At 37.5% G+C, this 20,918-nt stretch overlaps 2 protein-coding genes across 3 annotated transcripts in view; one reads left to right on the forward strand and one right to left on the reverse strand.

Annotated features, from left to right (window-relative positions):
• Nucleotides 1–3,174, reverse strand: part of LOC123536500 (serine/arginine-rich splicing factor 6-like) — a 37,786-nt gene extending 34,612 nt beyond the window's left edge. Inside the window, exons 1-3 of one of the 2 annotated variants that reach the window (XM_053548847.1) lie at nucleotides 3,018–3,174; nucleotides 1,586–1,710; nucleotides 1,062–1,132 (exon numbers count right to left, since the gene is read on the reverse strand). In XM_053548847.1, the coding sequence (XP_053404822.1) occupies nucleotides 1,062–1,132; nucleotides 1,586–1,708 (194 nt within the window). In that variant the 5' untranslated portion in view covers nucleotides 1,709–1,710; nucleotides 3,018–3,174. The remainder of the gene's footprint in view (nucleotides 1–1,061; nucleotides 1,133–1,585; nucleotides 1,711–3,017) is intronic. The other variant, XM_045319719.2, reaches the window with a different exon arrangement.
• A 375-nt stretch (nucleotides 3,175–3,549) lies between these two features.
• Nucleotides 3,550–20,918, forward strand: part of LOC123536509 (chromatin-remodeling ATPase INO80-like) — a 129,443-nt gene continuing 112,074 nt past the window's right edge. The window contains exons 1-2 of the mRNA XM_045319728.2: nucleotides 3,550–3,740; nucleotides 17,138–17,206. The gene's annotated coding sequence lies outside the window, so the exon portion shown is untranslated. The remainder of the gene's footprint in view (nucleotides 3,741–17,137; nucleotides 17,207–20,918) is intronic.

Raw genomic sequence — 20,918 nt, forward strand, 5'->3', positions numbered from 1 at the left:
TATTCTTTTCAAACAATAATGTAAATTCCTTGAGGGCAAATAGGTCACAGAGGTAGGATATCTACTATTATCGTTTGACACATTTACCTGTCAGTTTATACGGGATATTGCGCATTTTAATTGATGATGAAAACAAGGCCAATTACTTGTTTATCAACAGAATAATTACCGATAATTGTTTATGTTTTTTTTTTTACTTTAAACACAGGTGGGTTGATGTTGATTATTGTTTCCACGTCGCCCCGGACTGTGATAATAGGCTACATTTACTTGATCATAATGCAAAAAAAAAAACAAATACCGACCTACCGACCCTACTTTTTTTTGGCCATGCCACCAGAAACACAACATTTTTTGGGGGTTGGGGGCAGGGTGGGGGGCTAACCAGGCTGATCCATTATTGCAGTTAAATTTGAACAGCTACACTATATTTTAAAGGCCCTGGCTAAAAAAGTAAGTTTTAGAAGGGTAGTGCAAATTTGAACCCCACGCCTGGCATATAACTAGATACTGGTATAGGTCTTACTTTTTTTCTACAATTTTCTCCCATAATTTCTGTCTGCTAGTTACTTGAATATTGTAACATGGTTATCCACTAACGTTGGCTTAGCCTGCCCATGGATAGTGTGGGTAGGTTTGTTGCCTACCATTTAAATAGCTGAATGTTGAATCAAGCATAAACTAAAATACATCATATTTATAAACAAAATGATTTCGGGCAATTAAAAATGTTTTCTGGCAAATGGTTTTCTTAACTTACTTGCCCGAAAGGACAATTGCTGAAAGAAAATTAAGGTTTAATAAGACTGTAATATATTTTTCTCTTTTCCAAAACGGGACTACCAGAAACCTGGTCGGGCTACTTGATTCCACAAGTTGGTAGCCCTGCTGGCTACCAGCAAAGTACGTTAAGATCGAGGCCGGACAATGTATTCACAGATTGCCTTGTGTTCATGTCTTTGATGTCGCGATGGCACTTAATAAGCAATAAACCAATGAAAGGTTCTCTCTCTTCAAACAAATGTGTAGTACTATTTACAAGGTATATACGCATATTATACCTTTCTCCGCACATATCTTTCCCATTTAATTCATACACAGCATCATCAGCATCTCTGTAGTCATCAAATTCCTGGAAAAACAAAATGCAGATATTAAAACACATATAAAATTGACAAAATCAATATACTTTTCAATTCATAGTGGTATTTTGTTGATCTACATGTATTAGTGAACTAGTTTAGATGCTGTTAATCTAACAAAGGTATTCACGGGTAAGTTGACTAGTTTAGATGTTGTAAATCTAACAAAGGTATTCATGGGTAAGTTTACTAGTTTAGATGCTGTTAATCTAACAAAGGTATTCATGGGTAAGTTTACTGGTTTAGATGCTGTTAATCTAACAAAGGTATTTATGGGTAAGTTTACTAGTTTAGACGGTGTAAATCTATTACAAATTTATACATTGAGTAATTGGATGTAATTTTTGTTTCAATCTAAAGATCAGAATAGACTGTTCAATTTAAGTTGAGAAAAGTAATCATTTTTTGGTTAAAACAATTAAGAAGTTCAGTATATATCTTACCACAAATCCATATCCATTTTTCAACATAATGTCCCTCAGTTTGCCATAACCCTTGAAAAATCTTTCCACATCCTTTTCACGTACATGATAAGGAAGCCTTCCAAGGTATACTCTTGTTCCCATTGCTGTAAAAATATAAAAAAAAAAACAACATGCCCTTATAGCTCGCTTTGAGGCTTTCTTATTTCATATTACAGTAAATTGTAATAACAGAACATAAACTTCCTAAAACGGATCAAAGAGCTATAAAAATAAATACTGTGTATTTTATACTTCTTTGAACGGATCGATAATTCGAGATATTTGTAGCCATTGCAATAACACCACTTCTTCACTTTTTTATGGGAGCTCTGCTAGTCCTGGCTTCCAAAACTCTAAATGCCGCTTTTTTATATTTTATTTTTTCATAGTTGCGGCTTTAGAGTTTTGGACCAGGCCTACTATGAAACCATACCAAAATAAAAAGTTGTCCAACTTTTCGTCGCAAACGTAGTCAACTGAAATTTTGAACGAAGATGTATGGATATCTTGATAAAGTAATCACTTCTACATCAGTTAACACCAGTTATCAAATTCTGGAAGCAAATCTTACAATAAAATCGCCGATTTTTACAAGTCACTGCTAGATCAGCATCATTTCGGCGGCCATTGTTGAATAGCTACAACGAGATTCTCGCATGACGTAACAGCGCGAGCCGCTAAAAATACACATGTAGAGTCTCTAGAGCACCTCGTAAACAAAAGAAATGATTTATACATACAAGTTTTCTTAAGGATTTATCTATGAAAGTAATAATTCAAATCAATTTCAATAAAAAATAAGTGTTTGTGCCACCGGGATGCTGATGCAACTTCAAATACGAAGCGGCACATGTGAGTGCTCTCTTAGCGGTTCGCGCGGGTGAAAGGTCAGTCTCGTATTTCAAAGGAGCAAGATGGCGGCGTAGAGTAAACGTTTCAGACCAGTTCGAAATTGTCAGGTAGTTCTGCCATCAATTATGGGTTTTAATGCGTAAAATTTGGCACAATGGTAGATTTTACTATATATTAACTGATCAGAAAGGGCTGCTGCCGATTTCTTTTAAAATGTACAAACGCGAGCGTGTCAGATTTCTGGCACGATTATTGGTATGATTTCCCTACGGAGTGCACTTCAGCTCTCCCGTCCAAATCCAGTATATAAACCGAGAGAGCTGAAGATCTTAAGCTACATCTTCTATTGTTGGACGTAATGACTCCGCTTATAGTACGGAATTGTTTTAAGCAGTGAATAGTTTCTTTGCCGTTTAAGCTACGCTCGCTCAGAGGCTTTGCCTTTTTCATATTATTATTCTCGTGAAACAAGACATGAAAGAAAACATGCTGGTGCCAAAATGAATGTACAGTATCAACTATAAATTAATTCAGAATATAAAGGGGAATGAAACATTACCTAAAAGGGGTGAAATATTACCAATGTCAGTCAACGACGCAAGTTTGTGTCTCCGCCACGCTAGGAAATTAGTTGACGCGTCCTGATTGGCTGAAATCTTAAGCCACCAATCAGGCGCTTGTTTCTCAGCGATTAAAACCTGACAATCGCCTGCGTGACTTGCGGGTTTTACATCTATCTATGCAAAGTTTTACACTTGAAAGCGTTTTTATTTCAATTTATCATATGTTTTTAATATGATATCATTTTTCTGAAGTAAAGACAAGCAAACAATATAAAAATTATACAATATTTACAAAAACTTTAAGTAAATTGTGACGTCATTCACAAATTTCCATATCTATAAATAGAAAAACTTTGCAAAATATAGTCTCCAATAAATATAATTTTTTAACATTGTTTTCAGATATGGACAAACATATGCATTTATTATACACTATGAACAGATAGTTGATCAATTGTATACCTTCTAATATAATTTAAAGTAATAATATTCGTTAAGAAACTTGATTTTGCAAATCGTTTTGGGTGTGAGATGCATTGTGTATAATGGCGGGGGACCCCCAGCATAGTAAGAGGAAAGTCATGACTGGGGTTATGTTTTCCGCGAGCAACTGCCATATCCAGCGACCGCATTACTTTATCCGCCATTTTGTTGGCGATCACGATATTGCTAACGGATCTAAAAAACTTCGTTTTCTTTCAGCAAAACTTATATTAAAGGTAAAATAATGTGTTTTATGCTGCTGCATGAATATTGATGCATTTGTTAGGATTGTCCTAATTTAGTGAAATAAATATAATGCTTACAGCAGGTTGCCAACTACAGCAAACGAAACAGGTAGCAAAATCAGTGCACTTGAAACGTCCTTGGTATAATATTTTCACGTCTTAACAATATAAAATCTGCATTTTTGTACATTCTTTTCGCCAAATGCAATTACATGTTCAATTTCTACTTTCGGTTTTGAGTCGCTGTCGGATTTTTGTATGTTTTGCTGCGACCTGTCTTTGTATAGACACTTCAGTGTAAACAAAGTCTAATTCATTCAATTACCTCAGTAGATTATGACTGGGCTGATCACAAGTTGGAGCACAAATGTCATTTAAATGTACAGTGTAGCATGTATTCTGATCGACTATGACAATAGTAAGAGTGTGGAACCAATCTTCGACGATATTCATATGCTCGCGTATTCGATAATTACCTCTCTGCAGAAGCACTGATAAAAATATTTCACCATGCATTTCAACACCGACCAGTGGTGAAATCATTTGCAACAATGTTAGCGATAGCCCATCGTGCACCTCACGTGACGTATACAGCAGCCGATAATTTAGCAATCTTATACCGTTCGCACAAATCTCACACAAATATGTCAAAATCACTCAACTAAGTTATTTTTTAGAAATCGTGCATTACGTTCAGATATAAGATACATTTAAGAGCAAGATTGATGAAGTGACGCTGGCTACACTACGAGTGCCTTCGAACCAGAATAAGATCGCGTGATCTTAGTATTTTGACAAAGTCACAAATGGCTAATTTCTGAGATTAAGGAGATGAATTTCCTACACAAACTAAAAAGTGTAAAAAATTGTGATTAATCACTGTCGTTGTTTGATCTTTAATATTGATTCTGTTTTTAAATAACATTATATCTCTTTAAGCTTGTTCTAAATGACTCATTACATAAGGGAAATATACACTGAGGCACATCTAAATTTATCCTCATTCTTTTGTTTTTCACATAAAAATGATATTTCTAAAATTTTCGCATAGTTTTGTCCTTTTTAGCCTGCTAATTTTTTTTTCGCCCTTAGTTAATCGATATACTATCCGCAGCTTGGGTTCCCTTCAGGCGAATTTTCACCTTTTCTCACTATGCCGTGTCGATAGCTCACGAGACACTAGTCCCGTGATGACAACATCAACAATATGTTTCGATAAAGGAGATAACTTATGTTTTTGCATAGCAAGTGACAAATATATTTTTTCTTGCTTCTTAAAAAGATTATATATGTACAAAATACCGCGAGCATAGGTTCCGCCACTCTATATGATATACCAATTATTGACAAAATATTATACAGGGCGACTGCTGCCTATCGCATTTGGAGCCACTGGCTCAAACTTTGACTAAAGTGGCTCCAAAAAATCTCGAGTGGCGAAACATTATGGCTCCACATATATTTTCATTTTTCCCCATGTTGTTATCCCCCAACGAAAGTCGGAGGGATATAGTTTTGGTGTTGTCCGTCTTTCCGTCTGTCCGTCCGGAGCCATATCTAGGAAATGGTTGGGAATATTTATTTAAAACTTTATATATATGTTCACCACTATGAGTTCTTGCGGCCCGTCAAGTTTCAGTCAGATTGCCCAAGTAACACCAGAGTTATGGCCCTTAGAAGTTTCTAGTGTTAACTATATAGGGTACTATAAATATGGCAATTTCTGCATTATAACTTTTGATATATTTGACCTAGAACTATGAAACTTAAACAGAATTTAGATCACCATAATGTGGTTGTGTACACACAATTTCATTCGGATTTATATGTAAATTAAGAGTTATTGCCCTTTAATTGTATATAAATCCACATATTTGTACATAACAAACTTACCATTTGGTAGAATTTCATTAAATTTCTTTCATTCTTCTCCATGAACATTTATTGTAAACATGTGAAGTTGTGTACCCACACCTGGTCACCCCCTTACCTTGATCACACATCTCCCCCCCACTATCCCACGACCCCCCCACCCCCTAAAAAAAAAAAAAAAAAATTAATTCCTTATTTTAGACTTTTTTAGCTCACCTGTCACAAAGTGACAAGGTGAGCTTTTGTGATCGCGCGGTGTCCGTCGTCCGTGCGTGCGTCCGTCCGTAAACTTTTGCTTGTGACCACTGTAGAGGTCACATTTTTCATGGGATCTTTATGAAAGTTGGTCAGAATGTTCATCTTGATGATATCTAGGTCAAGTTCGAAACTGGGTCACGTGCCTTCAAAAACTAGGTCAGTAGGTCTAAAAATAGAAAAACCTTGTGACCTCTCTAGAGGCCATATATTTCACAAGATCTTCATGATAATTGGTCAGAATGTTCAACTTGATGATATCTAGGTCAACTTCGAAACTGGGTCACATGCCATCAAAAACTAGGTCAGTAGGTCTAAAAATAGAAAAACCTTGTGACCTCTCTAGAGGCCATATATTTCACAAGATCTTCATGAAAATTGGTCAGAACGTTCATCTTGATAATATCTAGGTCAAGTTCGAAACTGGGTCACGTGCCATCAAAAACTAGGTCAGTAGGTCAAATAATAGAAAAACCTTGTGACCTCTCTAAAGGCCACATTTTTCATGGGATCTGTATGAAAGTTGGTCTGAATGTTCATCTTGATGATATCTAGGTCAAGTTCGAAACTGGGTCACGTGCGGTCAAAAACTAGGTCAGTAGGTCTAAAAGTAGAAAAACCTTGTGACCTCTCTAGAGGCCATATATTTCATGAGATCTTCATGAAAATTGGTCAGAATGTTCATCTTGATGATATCTAGGTCAAGTTCTAAAGTCGGTCACGTGCCATCAAAAACTAGGTCAGTAGGTCAGATAATAGAAAAACCTTGTGACCATTCTAGAGGCCATATTTCATGGGATCTGTATGAAATTGTTGAATGTCATTGAGATATCTAGGTCATTCGAAAGTGGGTCACATGCCTTCAAAAATAGTCAGTAGGTCAAATAATAAAAAACCTTGTGACCTCTCAAGGCTATTTTCAGGATCTGTAATTTGGTCTGAATGTTCATCTTGATGATATCTAGGTCAAGTTCGAAACAGGGTCATGTGTGATTAAAAACTAGGTCAGTAGGTCTAAAAATAGAAAAACCTTGTGACCTCTCTAGAGGCCATGCTTGTGAATGGATCTCCATAAAAATTGGTCAGAATGTTCACTTTGATGATATCTAGGTCAGGTTTGAAACTGGGTCACGTGCCTTAAAAAACTAGGTCAGTAGGTCAAATAATAAAAAAACCTTGTGACCTCTCTAGAGGCTATACTTTTCATGGGATCTGTATGAAAGTTGGTCTGAATGTTCATCTTGATGATATCTAGGTCAAGTTTGAAACTGGGTCAACTGCCGTCAAAAACTAGGTCATTAGGTCTAAAATTATTAAAATCTTTTGACCTCTCTAGAGGCCATATTTTTCAATGGATCATCACGAAAATTGATCTGAATGTTCATCTTGATGATATCTAGGTCAGTTTCGAAACTGGGTCACGTGCGGTCAAAAACTAGGCCAGTAGATATAAAAATAGAAAAACCTTGTGACCTCTCTAGAGGCCTTATTTTTCATGAGATCTTCATGAATATTGGTCAGAATGTTCACCTTGATGATATCTAGGTCAGTTTCGAAACTGGGTCACGTGGGGTTCAAAAACTAGGTCATTAGGTCTAAAAATAGAAAAACCTTGTCACATGTGCTCAAAAACTAGGTCACTATGTCAAATAATAGAAATAACGACGTCATACTCGGTTCAACACTGGGTTATGTGGGGATAGGTGAGCGATTCAGGACCATCATGGTCCTCTTGTTTAAACAAACTTCATATACAATTAATTCCTTATTTTAGACTTTTTTTAAACAAACTTCATATACATGTTCACCACTATGAGGTTATGGGGCCCATCAAGTTTCAGACAGGTTGCCCAAGTAACACCAGAGTTATGGCCCTTAGAAGTTTCTAGTGTTAACTATATAGGGTACTATAGATACGGCAATCTGCATCATAACTTTTGATATATTTGACCTAGAACTATGAAACATTAACAGAATTTAGAGCACTATAATGTGGTTGTGCACAGACAATTTTGTACGGATTTCTTTTGTAAGTTCAGAGTTATTGCCCTTTAATTGTCTAAAAATCCACATATTTGTACATAACAAACTTACCATTTGGCAGAATTTCATTAAATTTCTTTCATTCTTTTCTGTGAACATTTATTATAAACATGTGAAGTTGCGCACTCACACCTGGTCACCCACTTGCCTAGGTCACACCCCCCCCCCCCCCCTCCCCATCCCAACCCCCCTCCCCCCCACAAACCTTCCAAGTTGTACCATTACCCCACCTCACTTCTCCACCCAGTCATGCCCACCACCGATCATGCATCCTCTAGTCTTCAACATGTTAAGTTGTGACTGCACAAACCATGCCCTCAACCATGTTCAAGATATCTTACCTGTGTTCTCTTAAGGACATCTGTTCTTTTAAGTTCAAATGTTAAACAGCAACACCTGGTGCTAAACCACTCAAAGACAATATTTCGTTCCAGTTAAACTTCAAGCTCACATTTCAATTAACTGCATTTAATTTTAAAAGCTAAGCTTATTACAGTAAGCATATCCCATTCAAAATAAATTCTTTAGTCAGGATCAAATTAACATACATTTATTATGTACTCTTTAATTATGTCTCCCCCAGGAGACATATTGTTTTTGCCCTGTCCTTCTGTCCGTCCGTACGTCACACTTCATTTCCGAGCAATAACTGGAGAACCATTTGACCTAGAACCTTCAAACTTCATAGGGTTGTAGGGCTGCTGGAGTAGACGACCCCTATCGTTTTTGGGGTCACTCCATCAAAGGTCAAGGTCACAGGGGCCCCGAACATTGAAAACCATTTCCGATCAATAACTAGAGAACCACTTGACCCAGAATGTTGAAACTTCACAGGATGGTTGGTCATCAAGAGTAGATGACCCCTAACGATTTTGGGGTCAATCCATCAAAGGTCAAGGTCACAGGGGCCTGAACATGGAAAACCATTTCCGATCAATAACTAGAGAACCACTTGACCCAGAATGTTGAAACTTCATAGGATGATTGTACATGAAAAGTAGATGACCCCTATCGATTTTGGGGTCACTCCATTAAAGGTCAAGGTCACAGGGGCCCGAACATTGAAAACCATTTCCGGTCAGTAACTTGAGAACCACTTGACCCAGAATGTTGAAACTTCATAGGATGATTGGTCATGAAGAGTAGATGACCCCTATTGATTTTGGGGTCACTCTGTCAAAGGTCAAGGTCACAGGGGCCTGAACATTGAAATCCATTTCCGATCAATAACTAGAGATCCACTTGACCCAGAATGTTGAAACTTCATGGGATGATTGTACATGCAGAGTAGATGACCCATATCGATTTTGGGGTCATTCCATTAAAGGTCAAGTTCACAGGGACCTGAACATTGAAAACCATTTCCGGTCAGTAACTTGAGAACCACTTGACCCAGAATGTTGAAACTTCATAGGATGATTGGTCATGAAGAGTAGATGACCCCTATTGATTTTGGGGTCACTCTGTCAAAGGTCAAGGTCACAGGGGCCTGAACATGGAAAACCATTTCCAGTCAATAACTAGAGAACCACTTGACCCAGAATGTTTAACTTCATAGGATGATTGTACATGCAAAGTAGATGACCCCTATCGATTTTGGGGTCACTCCATTAAAGGTCAAGGTCACAGGGGCCTGAACATTGAAAACCATTTCCGGTCAGTAACTTGAGAACCACTTGACCCAGAATGTTGAAACTTATAGGATGATTGGTCATGCAGAGTAGATGACCCCTAACGATTTTGGGGGTCACTCTGTGAAAGGTCAAGGTCACAGGGGCCTGAACATTGAAAACCATTTCCGGTCAGTAACTTGAGAACCACTTGACCTAGAATGATGAAATTTCATAGGATGATTGGTCATACAGAGTAGATGACCCCTAATGATTTTGGGGTCACTCTGTTAAAGATCAAGGCCACAGGGGCCTGAACATGGAAAACCATTTCTAATCAATAACTTGAGAACCTCTCGACCCAGAATGTTGAAACTTCGTGTGATGATTGTTCATGCAGAGTAAATGACCCCTATTGTTTTTGGGGTCACTCCGTTAAAGGTCAAGGTCACAGGGGCCTGAACATTGATAACCAGTTCCGATCAATAACTTGAGAACCACTTGACCCAGAATGTTGAAACTTCATAGGATGATTGAACATGCAGAGTAGATGACCCCTATTGATTTTGGGGTCAGTCTATTAAAGGTCAAGGCCACAGTGGCCTGTTCATGTAAAATCATTTTTTGGAAATAACTTGAGAACCACTTGACCTACAATGTTGAAACTTAATAGGATGATTGGACTTGCAGAGTAGATGACCCCTATTTATTTTGAGATCACTTGATCAAAGGTCAAGGTCACAGAAGCCTGAACAGTGACTTGAGAACCACTAGGCCAAGAGTGTTGAAATTTAGCGGGATGATTGGACATGCCAAGTAGATGATCCCTATTGCAACCAACCATCAGTGTCTCTTTGACTTTTGCTCCTGACCCCTATTGACTTCTTGCCTATAGGACTTTGCATTGGGGGAGACGTGCGCTTTTTTACAAAAGCATTTTCTAGTTAAATATTTGTTTTCTGTTAAATTGAATTTGACAAATGAAATTATTTGCTTCTTATTAACATCCTTAACTTTTTGCCGGATATATCTTTTTGCCATTCCTCACCACAAACCCTTTCGGCGGGGGATACCAATTCATCGAATTTGCTTGTTGTGTATTTGATCCGGAAGCATGGTTCCTGTTTCGCGCCTCTCGGATATTCTCCCGGGTAGATAAAACCGATAGCAAGCAATCAGCTGACGCATGTTTTGACAGATGTATATATTAAATAATTTTGTGACATGTGTGTGCGAGTTAACTGGAGAGGGGGAGACGGATGCGATCAATTATTAAAGAAAGCACGTTTCCAATGGAATTGTTTGAAGTATCCGCTGATGTTAATTTTAATTGATCCAATTATCGATGACCAAACCAATTTTATTGATCAATGAGCGGCGACCCATTTGTTTTGAATGGCTGTTTTCAGACGATTTTTTCGGTTCTTTGTATGAGATTAACTTAAACAGATAATATTTACGGTAATTGCGATAATTATCCGACATTTTTAAATAATTTCAAACTTTTCTTTCAATTTCCGCCGTATTTTGTAATATTAGCATGACACCTCGTGTCAGTTTTGTTGTTCACAGTTTGATCTAGGTTGGAGTTGATACTCGATATTTAATTACCAGGGCTCCGGAAATTTTGATAACTCAGTCGGTCTGAAACAAAATCCTGACATCGGCGCTACCCCACCCACCGCATTCCCAGTATTACATATATTGTAAAACGTGATAGGGTAAAGAAATAAGCGTGTCATGCATTAAAACTGAGTTACCAGTCACCATACAATGATGACAGTTATTCAGTGTTATATGTGTGATCGTTACTTTGTTTAAATTTTGATGCTTTTCCGAGACAATACGAGGCATTGACACCGTGTGCGTAACTAGTCTAAAAGCGAATGCACGTGACTTCGATACCGTATACACGGCAGATACTTTGTGATGTTTCCTCATTCTTTGACGGAATTCTATAAAATACAATGCATCAAAGTGAGTTACACGACATATATTCTCTGCTAAACAGCCTCAGTATTTAAAGAATACTCTGCCGCGGACCGAATATGTACGTTATTTGAACGCTGAGATCGAATTTCCCGCATGTATAGTACCAAAACGTCACGCGGGTTGGCCACGGATATTTAATTTCACTTACGTTGTACTTCAATAAGCAACAACATTTTATAAAGTTATATGTTCTCTTCTGATGTAAACAAAATTTCATTTTGAAACGTTTTTTAAAAGACCGATTTGATAAAAAGTGCCACTCCGGTTTTCTTTATCATTCGCGGTTGCCCGTCCATTTTTAGCTCATCTGATTTTTTGAAAAAAAATGATGAGTTATTGTCATCACTTGAGCGGTTGTCGGCGTCTGCGTCGGCGTTGCCTGGTTAAGTTTTATGTTTAGGTCAGCTTTTCTCCTAAACTATCAAAGCTATTGCTTTGAAACTTGGAATACTTGTTCACCATCATAAGCTGACCCTGTATAGCAAGAAACATAACTCCATCTTGCTTTTTGCAAGATTTATGGCCCCTTTTGTACTTAGAAAATATCAGATTTCTTGGTTAAGTTTTATGTTTAGGTCAACTTTTCTCCTAAACTATCAAAGCTATTGCTTTGAAACTTGGAATACTTGTTCACCATCATAAGCAGACCCTGTACATCAAGAAACATAACTCCATCTTGCTTTTTGCAAGATTTATTGCCCCTTTTGGACTTAGAAAATCAGTTTTCTTGGTTAAGTTTTATGTTTAGGTCAGCTTTTATCCTAAACTATCAAAGCTATTGCTTTAAAACTTGCAACACTTGTTCACCATCATAAGTTGACCCTGTATAGCAAGAAACATAACTCCGTCCTGCTTTTTGCAAGATTTATGGCCCCTTTTGGACTTAGAAAATATCAGATTTCTTGGTTAAGTTTTATGTTTAGGTCAACTTTTTCTCTTAAACTATCAAAGCTATTGCTTTGAAACTTGCAACACTTGTTCACCATCATAAGCTGACCCTGTACAGCAAGCAACATAACTCCATCCTGCTTTTTGCAATAATTATTGCCCCTTTTGGACTTAGAAATTCATTTTCTTGGTTGAATATTATGTTTAAGTCAACTTTTCTCATAAACTATCAAAGCTATTGCTTTAAAACTTGCAACACTTTTTCACCATCATAAGTGGACACTGTACATCAAGAAACATAACTCTATCCTGCTTTTTGCAAATATGATGGCCCTTTTTAGACTTTTTAGAAAATCATGGGTAGGACAATATTTCTATTACACAAATAAAATCAGATGAGCGTCAGCACCCACAAGGCGGTGCTCTTGTTTTTCTTTTTTGTACAGTCGGGTTGCAAAGACGATTATCTGCATTTGTTTCAACTGGAGCCCCAACAGATGAATCATGTAATTTTTTCAAATCAAGTAATTATAAAAATTATTTTTTTCGGTTTTCCGTGTGATGTCTCATTAAATCAAAGACCTATAATGTACAATTATAGCTCTTTGATTAAATGCAGCGACCATTTGTTTGTTACCGTGATCAAACATATCCTTTTGAAATAAACCATCCGTCGGATTCTAAATAAAAGAAGTGGATCCCTGTCGAAATGATTTGGATTCAGTCAGAAACGTTAGGAAACCAGTCAAAAATGTTTAATACACCGCAGTCAGCTGTCTGCAAACATTAAAGGATGTGCAGCGCGAGCACTGATTGCGTCACGCGCTAATTACGGACCGAGTATCAAAGTGACAATCAAGCCGATTGACACGTTTATTGATTATCTGAAGGTGCAATTTCCTACTTGGCAGGTGATCGTGTATTGAGATATCAGACCGAAATTTATACTTTTCTCCATTTTTACGGGACCGATTTTTTCCGTTTTTTCACTTCACGAATCGGTCTGAAAAGTCAAAAATCGGTCCAAAACCGAAAGTATCAGAGGATTTTGACTTTTACAACAAAACGCTGAATTTCATAAGCAATTGTCAGTTTGAGGCAATAATTAAGTCCATATGTCTGAAGCTAATCCTAGTGCAATGATTCCAATATTTTTAGCTCACCTGTCACAGAGTGACAGGGTGAGCTTTTGTGATCGTCCCTCCGTTCACAATTTCCTTGTGAACACGATAGAGACCACATTTTGTATTTGATTTTAATCGAACTTGCACACAACTTGTATAGGCATAATATCTCGGTTCCTTTTGAAAAACTGGCCAGATCCCATCATAGGTTCCAGAGTTATGGCCCTTTAAAGGTACAAAATTTGCCATTTTTGGCTTGTGAACATGATAGAGACCAAATTTTGCAATCAGCTTTAATAAAACTTGCACATAACTTGTATTGGCATAATATCTCGGTTCATTTCGAAAACTGGCCTGATCCCATCATGGGTTCCACAGTTATGGCCCCTTAAAGAGCCAAAGTTTGCTATTTTTGGCTTGTGAGCACGATAGATACAATATTTTGCACACAACTTGTATTGGCATAATATCTCGGTTCCTTTCAAAAACTGACCAGATCCTAGGGATTATTTTAGAGCTCTAAAAAGGGCAGGGTGCTGCTAAAAAGGTGCAGGGTGAATTTGCGTGTTGCGCACCTTTGTCTACAAAAATCAAAGGGAAGATTTCTATGGTTTTTGGTTATAAATATCTATTTGGTAAGTTACTACATTGTATATTAGATTGTGTAATACAATCTTTATGCAGAACTAAACATTTCATGGTATTTCTTATCAAGAAAACTTGCAAGACAAAAGTAATGAATGCAATCATTAAACAGATGTATTAATTAATGATAAGCATGTTATATAAACAAACTGGAATAATGTTCAGGGATCGAATTTAACTTTTTTTCAAACTAGCAAATTTTTGCTAGTGCCATTTTTTTCCACTAGCAAAATGATGGGTTCCACTAGCAATTATTTAAAAGCTGTTTACATGCTAAATTCAAGTTGTTTTGTTGTTGTTTGGTTTCATATAAAAGTCCACGGTCCGGACAGTAAAACCTTCCACAAGATATTTTGCGGAAAGCTCTACCGGGAAATTTAGAACTTCAATAAAACGTCAGACAATACGAAATGTCAAAATCGTAAAATATTGAACTAGTATTCTGAAACAGTTTTTAGCTCGACTATTCAAAGATAGGTAGAGCTGTTGGACTCGCATGTGCGTCAGCGTCCTGATTTGGTTAAGATTTTGTATGTAAGCTAGTATCTCAGTAACCACTTGTGGGAAAGGATTGAAACTTCATACATTTGTCCACTATCATGAGCTGATAAGCACTGTGCAGGTTCCATAACCCTGTTTCGCATTTTTACAAAATTATGCCCCTTCTTCGACTTTTGTATTCATTCAATTGACAGGGCTGTTGAATAGTCGAGCGTTGCTGTCCTCTGACAGCTGTTGTTTTAAAGCAGGTGTCTAACCCTCTGGTAGTCGGACACATAGCCTGTGTTCAAGCCGTCGGGTAACCAGATGCTTAGCTAGTCAAAATAATTTGACGTTCAGATTGTTTTATATTTGTGACAGGCAATCTGAACGTCAAAACTTCAAAGGACCGGAATAATGGAGGATAAATCACAATACACAGTCATGTAAAGTTATTGGTTTTACCGCTTGCGCATATTGCATGTAGACATGGTAAACGTTGATCTTGTTCAGTACTAATAGGTTTAAATCACCAGAAAATAATTATTTGATAATTTTTATATAAATCAATGAGGAATTGAATCCCCTTTTGATACATGTAAGTTCTATTTGAATTTATGTCCAATTCGTGACATAATTGGCATCTAAATCTATAGATATCTAGCATGTAAAGCGTTGGCAGCGATGAAAATTTCATCGGAAATTTCCACCACTATTTTGGTCTTTCGAGTGTTTGATGTGAGTGGAGATATTGCCCATAAGAAAAATTACTCAATATTTCCTAGGATCGCGTCAAATTTGTTGGACTAGATGCTTAGCCTGTCCTATAGTGCACTGTGGTTTGCTAGATGTCCAGTAATCAGTTTTTGTATGCATTAAGTTTTTTTCAGTGAAAGTATTGTGTTATAGTATAAACTTGTACTTTACATGTTCGTGCAGGCCTTTTTATCATGGCGCAGCACCATACCCCCTTTGAAATGCTGCCGCAACGCGGGCCACAATGTTTTGATTGGCCATGATTTAAAACTGATAGGATTATGCAATCAATAACTGTTTTTTTGATATTTTAATTCGGAACAATAGCTGTTGTTTTTAGCACCTCGATGGTGAAGCAGCAAGTAGACTATCACAAAAATTGTTGGGAAAACCAACCCGTTACTATTTTTAGTAGCAAGGCTGTCTGCACCTCGGCAAAAACTAAATATATGGTTCTGGCAGAACATTGTATGTTTATATAAGTAAAAACCTTTGAAAACACGTAGATGTATTATTGAATGAAGTACCCAAAACATGTTGACAGTTCTTACACCATTAAAATCAAATATTATATATTTTCGCCACCCGATTTTTTCACCTGAACATGCAGACACTTAACTTTTGGGACAGTTTAGTTGTAAACATGTCAAGTGAAGAGTTATTCAATTTCTGCAAGGTCTGTCAAGAATCAGCAACTTAGAAAAAAAATTCTGAAAAATAAATTCTCTAAATTTTACTAGGGTACACTTCAAATTTGTAATTCATTTGAATTTCTACCAGTAAAACTTGAAAATAAAGTTTTATACTAATAAAATTAAATGTTAAAACTTAACAGTTTAATTGATTTGTCTATATCTTTTCACCAGTTTTCACAATTTACTGCGTAAAAATTCACAATTTGACCAGGAGCCTTTTGCCCCAAAGCCCCAGAAAAAGCCCTGTAGTTTATTATAGTCTCATCTTTGTATTCAATGGCAAAATCATAAAATGACTTAAATAAATAGAAAGTTGTTCTAAAATTAGAATTACAAGAAACTGCAGGCTGTCTAAATTACATTTAAATGAAACGACATTTGTATACAGCTAAAGAAAGAATATGAAAGATTCTCAGATGCAATGTGAAAATAATATGTAAAATGATGCCAGTAAGCGTGCTTGGATGAATGCCTTTTTCGATGCCAAAGCACACTCAAAAGTGCCTTTTTTTCTGGGAAAGCACCAGGCCCCTTTTAGAGTTTGCAGGAAACACTAAATACTAAATGATTGCCGTGTCCTCGACTATAAAACAGGCATTGAACTAGTCCAAATCACCACTTGTCAAACTTTTGCGATGGCTTCTTTTAGATCTAAATGTCCAATTGAAGATTCTTATCAAACACCACTTTCGAAAAAAGCTTAAATTGCTAAAGAATCACCAGTTAGATATTTCAGTGATTCTTGGAAATTAAAAAAATTCTTTGGTTCGATTTGACAATGAAGTAGGATTGATTTTCTGCAGTCATTGTATAAGAATTCAAAATTCAAACACATTCACAGCAGGAACTGCTATTCTGAAAAAAGATGCTGTTCATAAACATGCAAAATCCAAAGGTGATGATCTTCAATTATTTATCGGTTATTATAAATTTGATGGCTGAATATTGTATTAATGCACTGAAATGATAAATTCTTTTCAAAATTTGAAATCTAAAAGTTCAAAAAGAAATTTCTTTTTACATTTCAGAACACATCAGAGCTGAAGAGGCCGGTAAACAGTCATTGTTTATGAAAGCTGCTCGTGAGACCTCTACTAGTAAGTGTGAGGCTGCTGTAATTTCGGCTCTTAAAAATATCTACTTTGCTGCTAGACAGAACATGGCAAGTTCTGCAGTGCCTGCTTTGAACTCTCTATGTACTAATCAGGGGTTAACACAGTTATGTGATCTTTGTGTGGACAGCTGTACTACATATAGACATAACGAAAGTGTGTCTGAGTTTCAAGAATGTTTGTCTGATGTTCTCAGGCTTGATCTAAGTAACAAAATTCAAAATTCGGGGAAGTTTAGTTTGATGTTAGATGAGAGTGCAGATATTTTCTGTTCACCAGAATTTGATTGTTTACATACACTTGTTGGAACATAATGAATTTGGCACTGTGTCTCCACAAACATACTTTTTATGCCCCCGAAGGGAGGCATATAGTTTTTGAACCGTCTGTCGGTCTGTCAGTCTGTCCGCAATTTTCGTGTCCGGTCCATATCTTTGTCATCGATGGATGGATTTTCAAATAACTTGGCATGAATGTGTACCACAGTAAGACGACGTGTCGCGTGCAAGACCCAGGCCCGTAGCTCAAAGGTCAAGGTCACACTTAGACATTAAAGGATAATGCATTGATGGGCGTGTCCGGTCCATATCTTTGTCATCGATGGATGGATTTTCAAATAACTTGGCATGAATGTGTACCACAGTAAGACGACGTGTCGCGCGCAAGACCCAGGTCCCTAGCTCAAAGGTCAACGTCACACTTAGACGTTAAAGGATAGTGCATTGATGGGCGTGTCCGGTCCATATCTTTGTCATCGATGGATGGATTTTCAAATAACTTGGCATGAATGTGTACCACAGTAAGACGACGTGTCGCGCACAAGACCCAGGTCCGTAGCTCAAAGGTCAAGGTCACACTTAGACATTAAAGGTAATTTTTCATGATAATGCATTGATGGGCGTGTCCAGTCCATATCATTGTCATTCATGCATGGATTTTAAAATAACTACGCATGAATGTGTGAAACAGTAAGACGACGTGTCGCGCGCAAGACCCAGGTCCGTAGGTCAAAGGTCCTAAACTCTAACATCGGCCATAACTATTCATTCAAAGTGCCATCGGGGGCATGTGTCATCCTATGGAGACAGCTCTTGTTGGCTATAAATCAACTTCAAAGGGCAAATGCCAAATCAATCTATTCTAAAACTATTGAGTTGTTGGGCAAAAAGGGGATCAAAATTTCAGAACTATGTGGTATCAGTACAGATGGGGCATCAGTCATGGCTGGTTATAAGTCGGGGGGGTTTTCACTCGTCTTAAGGCCATTGTCCCAGGGTTCCTTGCAATACACTTCATAGTGCACAAGTTAGCCCTTAGCAGCTGCAATAGTGCTGACAATATTCTATACTTGGTCAAATTCCAGGAGATGTTGAACTCAGTATGTAAATACTCCCCCAAAACCATGGCCACACTGTCTGCCATTCAGGGTGTTCTTCAAGGTCAGACAGTCAGATTTAAGGAAGTTTTCCATACCCGGTTAAGTTTTGAGGGATCTGTTGTTTCTTGGTCAAGAACTCTTCCAGTCTATTCACTGTAATTTTAGAGGAGAGTTCGGGAAAAGCTCTGTTACTCTACAAGCCCATTCCTACATGCAAGTTTATGTATATAGCCCATTTCTTGTGTGATCCACTTAAACCACTGGGCATTTTGTCAAAAATATACCAGAAGAAAGATCTGATTTACTCAGAGCCTGAGGTTTCTCTCCTTCTTTCCTCCACCATTGGTATACTTGAGGATCTGTGTGACTACAGATCTGGTCAGGTTAGAGAAATTCCTGAAGGTTACTCCCCAGGAACCCTCACTTGATGAGGCTGGACTCTTATACTTTTGAATTTGAAGGTCACACTATAAGGGATTGCCAAAAGCAAAGGACTGTATCTCGCACTATATGCAGTCAGTTTGTGGATGGCATAGTTAAAAACCTCAATTCTAGATTTTCTGTTAACAGTGAAGGGGCTGTTCTCGCATCCATCAGCAATCTCTTTGATCCTTTGCTCGAGGTCTCTGATATAACTGGTGATCTACATACTGTCTCTGATATAACTGTTGATCTAAATACTGTCTCTGATATAACTGGTGATCTACATACTGTCTCGGATATAAACTGGTGATCTAGATACTGTCTCTGATATAACTGGTGATCTAGATACTGTCTCTGATATAAACTGGTGATCTACATACTGTCTCTGATATAACTGGTGATCTACATACTGTCTCTGATATAACAGCATGCCCACAGGAGTTTTAAAAAGTGGGTACCTGTACCCACTACTTTTGGAAAAAGTGGGTACAGGCTTAAAAAATCTGGGTACACTGAATTTTCCCAAAACATGAACATATGTACTGGTATGAAAACTAAAAGCAACAGATATTAGATAATGTTTACAGTATTTATTCAGTAAACTCAGTCATACTGTATTTATATAGGCCTAGCCTTTTTACTATATGCTGCTAAGGCATAAAGAACAGTATTTAACTATTACGAATGTCTAAGGCCTAAATGCTTCAGCAGCTTTTTCTCTGGCTTAGGCATTTGCTTACAGTAGTACTCGATGACCATTCTGTTCTGCACATTATCAACAGTACGCCTGCAGGAACTAATGCTGTATGATGCCTATTTTGTAGTGAAAACCCGGCCTTTCATATGGCACTGAGGTCAATTTAATATTTCCACCCAGAATGAAGTTTTTCATGCTCGTCTGCCATTTTTGTTAGTGATGTATTTGGAGTAATCTAGATCGCGCAGATGTTTGCCGCTGGAAGCTTATTGGTTTTCTGTTCAAAAGCAAGCGTTTCCCGGGTTTTAGGTTAGCGACCACCAATTTTTGAGCCGAACTCGTTTATTTGCCGGCCACAACAAATATGCGTTTCTGCACGCACGGCCATCGAAAAATTTGCGTGCACATTGTGTTTTCTGCATGAAAAACGCAGGATTCTGCGTGACTGGGCATGCTGTATAACTGGTGATCTCCATACTGTCTCTGATGTAAACTGCTGATCTAGATACTGTCTCTGATATAACTGCAGATCTAGATACTGTCTCTGATATAAACTGCTGATCTAGATACTGTCTCTGATATAACTGCAGATCTAGATACTGTCTCTGATATAAACTGCTGATCTAGATACTGTCTCTTATATAACTGCTGATCTAGATACTGTATCTGATATAAACTGCTGATCTAGATACTGTCTTTGATATAAACTGGCAATCTAGATACTGTCTCTGAAATAACTGCAGATCTAGATACTGTCTCTGATATAAACTGCTGATCTAGATACTGTCTCTGATATAACTGCTGATCTAGATACTATCTGTGACATAACCTGCTGATCTAGATACTGTCTCTGATATAAACTGCTGATCTAGATACTGTCTCTGATATAACTGCTGATCTAGATACTGTCTCTCACTATCTATGCTCAATGTCTCTGATATAACTGGTGATCTAGATACTGTCACTATCTACACACCATAGGGTTTAGGAGTTCATTGAACAGAACTGACTACTTTTGCTACCTTTTCCAGAGCCAGCAATAACAATGGCAATAAGTCTGTAACACGCCAAATTTAGCTATTAGATCCAGCTACAGCTAAAGTAGCTGAAAAGTTGTTAGTGTTGCCAGTGTCAACGCTGATTGTGAACGGCTGATTAAGACTTTCCTCAGAAATAGACTAAATGAAAAAGAACTTGGA

The sequence above is a fragment of the Mercenaria mercenaria genome, chromosome 1, assembly GCF_021730395.1.
Source record: "Mercenaria mercenaria strain notata chromosome 1, MADL_Memer_1, whole genome shotgun sequence".
Taxonomy (NCBI): domain Eukaryota; kingdom Metazoa; phylum Mollusca; class Bivalvia; order Venerida; family Veneridae; genus Mercenaria; species Mercenaria mercenaria.